General features: G+C 32.7%; 1 protein-coding gene across 1 annotated transcript in view; it reads left to right on the top strand.

Moving 5' to 3' along the window:
* Nucleotides 1-1,732: 1,732 nt before the first annotated feature.
* Nucleotides 1,733-10,670, top strand: part of LOC117100468 — a 15,166-nt gene continuing 6,228 nt past the window's right edge. Inside the window, exons 1-2 of the mRNA XM_033240170.1 lie at nt 1,733-1,867; nt 10,060-10,563. Of these exons, the coding sequence (XP_033096061.1) occupies nt 1,798-1,867; nt 10,060-10,563 (574 nt within the window). The 5' untranslated portion in view covers nt 1,733-1,797. The remainder of the gene's footprint in view (nt 1,868-10,059; nt 10,564-10,670) is intronic.

Raw genomic sequence — 10,670 nt, 5'->3', positions numbered from 1 at the left:
GATAAAATTTAAATAAAATGGTCTTATATAAATGATTACTTATTTTAAATGCTATATTTAACAGATTACTCCTAACAATACCTTTAAAAATTTAAAATACTGGAAGTTTTCTGAGGGACAGCCGAAAGTTTGTTCCATTCTAAACCCCTGTGATTCTAAAAGTACTCTTGTCGACGATGAAAGTTCTATGTCTCGCTCGTGCAATTTATTAGTTGGTGTACTATTCCCAATTTTAATTTAGTCGCACGTTTTTCAACTAGTATCCATTTCAATTGATTGAAACTTAATTTATATGAGTACAAGGGGTAGTTTCAAAACAATTCTAATCGATCTATACTGGCAAATTTTCAATCTGGATTTAGGTTTTTGTGTTAAGCTACTATTACCAAGATGTACAAGCATAGTCTAAATGAAATTGTACCAAAGCTGACACAAGCAATTTCATTGTCTTCATCCATATATTTAGCTTTTTTGGATGATATAAATTTTATTCTGGAATTTACTTTCTCAATAACTTTATTGGTTATAGTTTCACCTGAAATATGTTGGTCCTTTTCCATACCTAATATTTTACCGATGACTTCGCCTGAATTCTTGTATTATTACAAATAATATTCATACCAGAGTAATTAGATCCCAAATTGAGTCATTGACAGGGGTAGCGGGGCCAGGTCCCCTTTCGGGGAGAGCTACCCCCGGAGAGACAAAACCACAATTCGTTGGGGATAAAAAAAAATGGTGTCTATTTTCTATATATTAGTAGACTATTAGTAGACTATATAAGATGTGTATAAGAGCAACAAAGTAGAGTGACAATATCTCGTCTAGGCATGATGTTTTGCGGCTAAACATTGTTGTTAGTATCTTTGATTCAAACACATTCTCAAACTTCGATCAACCTGTGACTACAGTACAAAGAGCATTCAGTCGCCACGGATCATACTTAACAACGTTTACGTGGTTACTCGCTCAGAAACGACTTACCCGAAGAAATATGTAAATATAATTCTCTCTTTTCATTTAAGACCTCCTTCAAAGATTAATTTCTTCAGCTTACCTACATACTTGATTTTGATGATTTTCTGATAATTGTTTTTTTTTTTTTTTTTTTTTTTTTTTTTTGTAATTAGGTAGGTATTGCAAGGGTCTTTCCCTCGGGGCCAACATACACGAAGTATATTTAATTTCTGTTGGCCTCGTCACCTGGTTTCAATAGTTATCTGTCTTGTTACTATTGTATATATTTCTTTGTACCTGGTGGTTAATGTTGAAGTTACCCTTGCAAAAAACTAATAATTCCGTCAATGCAAGGTTACGCTATTAAAACATTAATAGTACGATGACGAAAGATGTCTATATTATACTGAAAAACAGCCACATACTCGGTTGTTTAAATATTTAAAGCCTCCCATTGATTGATTGGCATGTAAGGATACATTGAAACATAAAGCACGATTACAACATGTTGTGATTATAATAAAACCATTAAAAATAGCTTACTGGAAAACTTGATACGTGTGTGCAATACTAAGAGACTGCTCTGCTCCCTACACGCTGCTTCGACAACAGTTAAAAACTATTAATGTGTCGATTGTTGCCACCAATCATCAGTCTCCTTCAATTTCTGGATCGATATATTCTGTGTAAGTTGTGGATGTCGTATTAAATGCTGATTTATACTGTTTTTAGATATAAATCGACATAGGCCTACCACTAGCTTTACAGATGAACTCGTGTATGGACTCGATAAGAAGATCAAATACTGACATTTAGATCCAGTATTCCGTCTAGCTCAAGATGATTTATTTAAGAAGTTGGATAGTCTCTTTTTTAAGCTCGTATGCAGCTGTTTGCTGCAAAGCCTCAAGTAAGTTTTCTTTACTTTTACATTATTATTCATATTATGCCTACATCCCAAGTATTTCATTTTCGTTTCACAAAATAAAAACAATAATCGTTCTTGTGTGAACACATTCGTAAGCACTACTAGGCCTATATAATATCCAATCAATCAATCAATCAATCAATCAATCATTTTATCCATTACTACGACTTTTGATTGGAACGCAGACTTGATGTGAACGTAGCTTACGTTATTATCATTATTATTATTATTATTATTATTATTATTATTATTATTATTATTATTATTATTATTATTATTATCATTATTATTATTTAATTTATTGTTTTTATTTTTTATTTGCAAAATATTTATTCAGGATATCATGTTCAATATACAACATACAAAGACCTTGAAACGAAATACATTGTTAATACAAATACAATAAGGTCCTGACTTACAAACACTGGATTATTATATACAAGTTGTCAAAAGAAAAAGAAAGGTACTGATTTTAAGCAAAATAGTTTTTGCGTTCGGTTTATCCCTCTCATAACTTTTCATGACAACTCAAGTAGACCGGACGTTCATTGCCGAGTAGACGAAGCTCTATATAAATGCCCATTGGTAACTCACCATTTTTGTATCTGTTATGGTAAAGTTCTATTGTTAGATTATTCATTTCTCGCGGCATTCTGATTAAAAGGATAACGTTAGTGTTACCTACCTGCTTTCCAACCCCCCACCCCCACCCCGGTTCCGCTCCCCAATCATATTAATCACTTTAGCGAATACCAACAACGTTAATTTTCCCTTAATCTAGTATATTGTTAAGACACTGCCAGTTGGACACGTTTCTTAGCATTTATGATGCCGCTTGAAACATACATGCTAGAGTCGAGTGATAATTGCAACATGTGGTTCTACTTTTCCCCCTAAAATTTTACCTTCCAAGCCCCACCCCTCCCCCCACCATTTCAAAGCAGCTCAAATCCCATCTGCTTTCATTATTTGCATTACATTTGTACCAATCTTGTTCAGTCCAAGTATCTCATAAGGCTTCAAGATGTACTCTGCATTCAGTTATATATGTTTGATATAGTGGTATGACTTCCATCTTAAATAGACAATTCATTCTATAAAATGTGTATATTGAAGATGCACCTTTCTACTGATAATCGAAGTTCATTGAAAAAAAATAACATTATAAAACAAAACAAACAAACAAACAAAACAAATCTATCTCCTCGGTGTTTAGACGTCAGAATATTAGGTCCTTGCATATTTGTTGATGTTTATCTCTCTTCTGTTCCTGACAATAATATATTTTTTGTGTACGTTTCTAAACTTTCTCTCCTGAATAAATGAGCTGTACATAATAGAAAGTGGTTTGGCGCAGCGGGAACGGGTTGGTTTCCCAACCTGAGGTCGGGGTTGCAATCTCTCGCTGTGTCCTCGAGCAAGGTACTTTAACGGAATTGCTTCTCTCCACCTACCTGAGGAGGTTCGAGTGCTAGATGCGCTGATATATTTTATGCAGCAAAGTATGGAATTTCCCCTATAGGCATAGTTCAAATGACTGGGGTAATAATGTGGAAAATTGCTCTGAGACTTAGTTGTAAGAGCGCCATATAAAAACAGTATTATTATTATCATCATCATCATCATTATTATTATTATTATTATTATTATTATTATTATTATTATTATTATTATTATTATTATTATTATTATTATTATTAATTATTATTATTATTATTTCCATTATTATTATTGTTGTTGTTGTTGTTATTATTATTATTATTATTATTATTATTATTATTATTATTAATTACAATGTCAAATTTGAATACGTCAACAAAAGATGTTCAATTAATGGTAATATGATTTCGATATATGATAATGTATTTTAGATGTACAGAGAACGTTTCTACATGTACAAATCCTTAAATGAATTCGTCATCATTTATATTAGGAACATTTTTTCAAACTCAACTAATATAAGACTACCCTATTGATTTTATTTATTACATAATCACCAACGCAACGTACACTCAATTACTTATTATGCCCTACAAAGATTATAACATACACAAAGGTCAATCTAAAGTGAACTAAATTACTATAAGAATGTTTCTATAAGGGCCAAGGGGAACACCGTTAGATTACATTGAGGTATAGTCCTAGTTGTAGTTATCCCTTAATTGACCTGGTAGAGCGTAGGGGCGTAGGCCTATATAATGAGCAACCATGGACCAGATCGCTCCATGCTTGTCTGTCCCTGGCTATCTCTTGGAGTTGACAGTGTGACAGACCTGGCCACTTCCTGACACACTATATATGTTCCCTTTATTAAATTTTAGTACAGAAAACTGTAGCATAAACAATTACAATTTGTTGAATAATGGGTTGATGTTTACTTCTATTTTCGAGAAGCGTGTAGGCCTATAGGCCTAAATAGCTGATGAGTTTATTTCACATTTATGTGTACCGTAAGCAAGTAGGCCTACAGTACATTAACTTAAAAATTAAACATTGACCTGGAAAACATTCTAAAGAAATTTGCAGAACACTATAATTAAATAGTCTTATTACGATGAGAATATTGATTGATCGCGCTTTTTAACGTCTGGCTCTGAAAAATTACTAAACGGGCAACATGCATCTGTTTGTGTATATTAAGCAATTAGTAGAGCTCCGCATAGTACACTATAGGAAAATTATTATACGACGGTTAGATTTAATGCTTGAAAAAATTTTTGAATGCATTAAATCTTACCTAAGTACAATAATTTTCCATTTAGTGTACGATGCATGCTCTACTAATTGCTTTATAAGTCAATCGCCGTCTTTTAATTTTAGTTTTCTATAACCAACTGTTGTAGCAGTCATCGGTTGCTATAGTGATATGATCAGTATACGTGTGCGTATTTAAGAGTATTAGGTCCATATTACGATTAAATTGTTTTATAGTGTTTTTTAATTTAAGCAATAACTGGAAGGTTCTCGATATTTGCAATTCAAAGAGCATGTTACTTAAGGCTTATATTCATAAATTTCATATTGTTACATCGTTTTAATAGGCAGCATTTTATCTTTAATTAAATTAGAAGTATACTGTATAGTCAATGTAAAAACAGTCAATTATTCATAAAGATTCCCTCTCTCATATTGGTCACCATATTAAATAAATTTAATAGCAGAATATTCATTAAAAAATGAATGAATTGAAAATTTGTGGGTAATGTTAATGAGCTAAAATATAGGAGTTGGTAATAAAAAATAAGAAAGCACTTCCTAAAATGATTTGTTCGAATACAATCTGTGGCCGTTTGTGGTCACTGTTCCGGTCCGCCAGTCATAGGCCTGACGGCCGTGATTGACGCTTCAAATAAAAAGGCCCGGCAAGTACTCTTGCACTGGGGCCCACCATCACTTAGTTACTCCGCTGGCCTTGAAGGATGGTATGGGGGAGAATATGTGTTGCTCTTGCATTATGACCAAACCAAGAGTGTTTATGTTTTCTGTGTCAAGAAGATGTTCTCCAATAGCTGTAGTTACTTCTGCTCGAATAATAGAAGATTGGTTTTATGTGTTGTATACGATTCTCCAAATTATTTCATTTCAAAAGTTTCTATTTCTTTTTATGTTGAGGTCAGATTTTTAAATTTAACGGAAATATAAAAGAAATGTTATGTCATATGTTATCATATTCATGAATATAGACTAAGTTAATCATCTTTCAAGCATATTTATTATTTTAATATTATTACATTTCTAATGTAGTTTGTTTATTAAATTTAATTATTTATTCGTTTAATCACATTTTGCGTGTTTATTTATTTAGAATTGGAGGTATTTATTCGTTTACTGTAATTCTCGAAAGTCTTAGCTTGTTAACCATTCATGGCCCAGCATATTTATACGTGTATAACATTTTTCTTCTTTATATCATTTGAGAATTCCGATTTATTTGAGTTTTAATTTGGGAGATTTGCATTTATATAGGCCTTTATAATATTTGGGTAATTTATCGGACCGCTATCGTAAGCCTTCACCAGAAGAGAGTTGTTTAGATTGTGCTGCCTTCCTTCACCAGTTGGTTGTTGGGTGCCTCGCGCCAGTATTATTCACTAATAAGCATAATAATACTTATAATAATATTAATATTTGCTATGGTACCAATCCTTTAAAAATGAGTGTACACAGAGTAAACGACCATGTGTTCACTCTGTGTTGACGATTAATCAATCAATGAAATTAAAATTGCACCAAATATTCAGAAAAGCTCAGTGATGCATTGATGAAGTACAAAAGTAAGAAAAGACACAAGATGATCTATGTACAGGGGTAGGGGAGATCAACACACGATAAGACCAAGGGTCATACCCGATACAGTTTCAGTTTCAGTTTATTTTTCCAAAAATTTAACATTTTCATGTATTGATCAAAGGAAGGATGACCAACAAAAGAGCAGAGCTCGTATACCATTGGCCACCTAAGCAAAATTATTGACAATTACACGGACAAACATAACGTGATACAAGACAACATTGACAAAAAACATTTTGACAGGATATGAACTAAATAAAAGTATGCATGAATGTAAATATATAAAGGATCCTTATTGATATGTTAACAACAAATCATTTTTATACATCATTTTGAACATTTTGACAGATATTGAATTACGAATAGAAGCATCAATATTATTCCATAGAATCGGACTATGCCTTCGGATAGTATTTCTGGCCATATCGGTAACAAAAGTATGTGGACGGTACATATCAGAGGACCTGGTACCATAATCATGAACTGAATTTACTTTAACAAAATAATTTGGAAGATTAACTGCTAATAAATTATTTTTAAATTTATTCATAAAAATACCTTTAGGTAACTTATGAATGTCATACACAGTTAAATTTTTAAGACTGAAAAATAATGGTGGTGAATGTTCATGGAATTGTGAATTTGTACATAGACGCATTATGCGCTTTTGCTTGCGATAAACAGTTTCAAGACAGCAATTATTACGATCAGCCCAAATCAAAGTACAATATTGGATATGCATGAGGAAGAACTAAGGTCTAATATAAAGATGATAAAACATTAACATGTAAGATTGGCTTTAGTCTGAAGAGAATACCAGAATATTTTGAAACTAAATTTGCAATATAAGTTGTATGTTGACTCCAAGTTAGACATTCATCCATTATTAAACCAAGAAATTTGCACCTAGTGACAAGCAAAATATTATTACCATCAATAGTAATATTAAGGTCCTTGAAAGTACGGTTACTATATCTATTTTTAAAAATCATATAGTTGATTTTATTAACATTAAGTGATAGCTTATTTGCCTTAAACCAGCATGAAATAATAGAAAGATCGTAATTGACATTCTCAACTAGAGAGTTTAAATTATCATCAGAAATTAATAAGTTTGTGTCGTCGGCGAATAGAATAATATTTGAGTGCTTATTGCCAAGTCATTTATGTAAATAATAAAGAGTAAAGGGCCTAAAATTGAGCATTGGGGGATACCACAACAAGTATTTAAATATGTTGACTTATGGTGGTTAAAAGAAACATATTGCATTCTATCACTAAGATAACTGTTGAACCACTCAAAGGCGATACCACGAATACCATAATGATGCAGTTACAGAGTAGAATCTTGTGATTTATGGTATCAAATGCCTTTGAAAGGTCCAAGAAAATTCCAAGAACATGTTTCCTCTTGTCAAGGTCGGAAATAATGTTATCATATGCCTGTAAAATAGCCATTTCAGTAGACATATTTGGGCGAAAGCCAAATTGGTTATTATGCAATAAATTATGTCGAGAAAGATAGTTATAGAGTCTTTTATGGATAATGCGTTCTAAAATTTTGGAGAAAACGGGAAGGACCGAGATGGGTCTATAATTACCAAAGGTATCAGTCTCCCCACTTTTGAAAACAGGAGTTATCTTGGCAATTTTCAGTTTCTCTGGAACAGTTCCAGTAGTTAAGGATAAATTAAAAATGTGAACAAGTGGAGGTGCTATTAGTTCACCAACTGATTTAACAAGATCAGGCTTAATATCATCAAAGCCGCTACTAACACCAGATTTCAAATTTCTAACTATTGAGAGTATTTCATCTGTAACATTTGGAAAAAAAAGAAAGATCTAAGCGGAGATTTAACTTTATTAATGAAACTTTTGAAAGTAATATCAGGCTGAGGAATTTTACGCGAGTATTCAGGACCAATGTTAGCAAAATATTTATTAAAATTATCAGCAATAATTTGAGGATCAGAAATATGCATATCATTTATTTTATAAAAAGATGAGATTGGTTTAGCCTTATTTAGTCGACCCATAATGCTATTTAGAATATTCCAAGTTTGTTTTGAATTAAATTTTGTTTCCTCTAGCTTTCTGGCACAGTATTGCCGTTTAGAATTTCTGATTAAATAAGTAAGCTGATTTCGGTAATTAACATAGGAAGTTTTGTTACATTAGGGTTACAGTAGGGTTGTTTACATACTTTTTATGCAGCTTTCCTTTCCGATTTATAGACTTTAAAATCGCTGCGGTATTCCAAGGCTTTTGAGGAATACGACGACGAGAATTCTTGGATTGCTTAAAAGAAAAAGGAAAGTGTATATTGTAAACCTCTGTGAATTTACGAATGAATATACGCAAGATCAGGAGATTCCAATCCAGTAATACAGGTCCAATCAATAGTGCTCAGATCATTATAAAAAATATGAACTCTAGTTTGGTTGAATAAGCGGGTAGGGATCTTATTCGAGGTACTGATATTACTAATGGGATTGGATATGGTGATTTGGTAAATTGGATAATGATCAGAGATATCGGCGACAACAATACCTGATTTGATATTATGGGAAAAAACATTGGTAAAAATATTATCAATCAAAGAGGCTGTAGTAGGTGTTATTCTGGTGGGTCTGTCGATAAGAGAAAACATGTTATGATTATAAAAAAAAAATAGAAAGAAACTCACTTATAGTGTAATTTTAGAATGTAACAGGTCAAAATTAAAGTCACCAGATATATAACACTGTTTTTCTTCAGAACTAATTTTTATAAGACAATTCGTAAGATCATCAAGAAATCTGTCAGTATTAGTACGATGTGCACGATAGATATTACCAACAATAATGTTTTTCTTGCCAGGAACCAATATTTCGATAAAAATAGATTCAGGATGGTCTATATGCTCTGATGGTTGGTCGATCAATATTAAATCATTCCTGATTCGAAACGATATTAATTTCTGAACATATATAACAACACCTCCACTTCTTCTTTCACAATGAGGTGCAGTAATTTAATGATAGTTATTTATATAAATTCCATAGGAACCATCCTCTTTAAACCATGTTTCTGGGAGTGCTATAATCGAAAAGGTGTGATTTAAGCTTGTAAGGAACGCAGTAATCTGATCGACATTTTTATTGAAACTACGCGAGTTTATATGCAAAATTGAAAAATCATGCTCATCACACGAAACCGAGATAGTATTATCAAAATTGTAAAAACACGAATGGGGTATATCATAATCAATTAAAGTATTAGCGTTATTTATGACATCATTGAGAGCAAATGGATTAAGTTTCATATTTAACATTCTATTATACTCAATATTATTATTAAAACTGAATGCGGCAAATTTAAATTCGTCATCATCAGCGAAATGGTTAAAAGGAAAGATAGTTCCAGTACAGTTAAAACAAATCCAGTCTACATTGGCATTATCATCAGTATAGACACAGCGTCTATGATAGTACGAGTTACAAATATTACATAAAATCATTGACTGATGGCTTCTAATGTCTTTTGAACAAAAATTACAGTAATTAATCATCTACATAAATATTCATAGAGTATGATGTAGGCTACTGTAATAAGAAACCCATCCGGATCGGAGAATAGACATACAAATATAAAATATAGAAAGCTCCATGCCAACATACAACATATAAACAAATAAACATATATTCACTTAACTATGGGCAGTATATGCCTAAGCGAAAATGATAGTGGTGACATGAATAACAGGAAACTGGAAAGTTATCATAATGTTATAATACGTATCGTATTTACTCCCGAAAATCAACAGTTCTTTTTGATAATTATTTTGATCGATTAATTCGGCTGTCCAACTTCGCCGCAAATAAAATTTTCATTTACAATTTCAGTAGGTCTAATGGGTTCGAGTCAAGTTTGTCCAGATGTGCATGGCAAAATTATGGACCCTGGAAACTCGGCGAGAGCTACTGAAAACCGCATCGTGATAGATTTGAGCAGCCCCCTACCATGCAGAGGGTTCATTAAAGGGTGGAAGTGGTTCAACGTGCAATCTGGGGTTTTCACAGCAACAGTTTGGCGGCGCCAACTGATGTTAGTGGGGGAGGTCATCCAGTATGAGCTGGTCGGACGCACCCACATCAACTCAACCATAGCCGTCGGTATGACGGACTCCTTACATCTCCCTAAATCGGAATGGATACCATTTGAAGTAGGTGATATGATTGGACTCAGCTTCGACAAACCACCCGTATCTGTAACTCCCGACGCCACGATAAATGCCGCATATCTTATGAATCCTAATCTTATGTCCAGTAATGATGTGAAGGTTGGTTCATTGCTACCCTTGGCCAGTACTGAAAATGAATTCTACTCATTACAAGCAATTATCGAGGGTAATTTTTCTATTAATATAACACTAACTATTGCAAAATATAAAGCCTATACTACTGTAAACAATTCCAATTAATTGAAAATAGGCTTGTATGTTGTGTACTGTCCT

This window comes from Anneissia japonica, unplaced genomic scaffold, assembly GCF_011630105.1.
Source record: "Anneissia japonica isolate Jap-2015-1 unplaced genomic scaffold, ASM1163010v1 scaffold685_len2926416_cov193, whole genome shotgun sequence".
Taxonomy (NCBI): domain Eukaryota; kingdom Metazoa; phylum Echinodermata; class Crinoidea; order Comatulida; family Comatulidae; genus Anneissia; species Anneissia japonica.
Note: the sequence above shows the minus strand (reverse complement) of the source record. Positions and strands in the feature narration are given on the sequence as shown.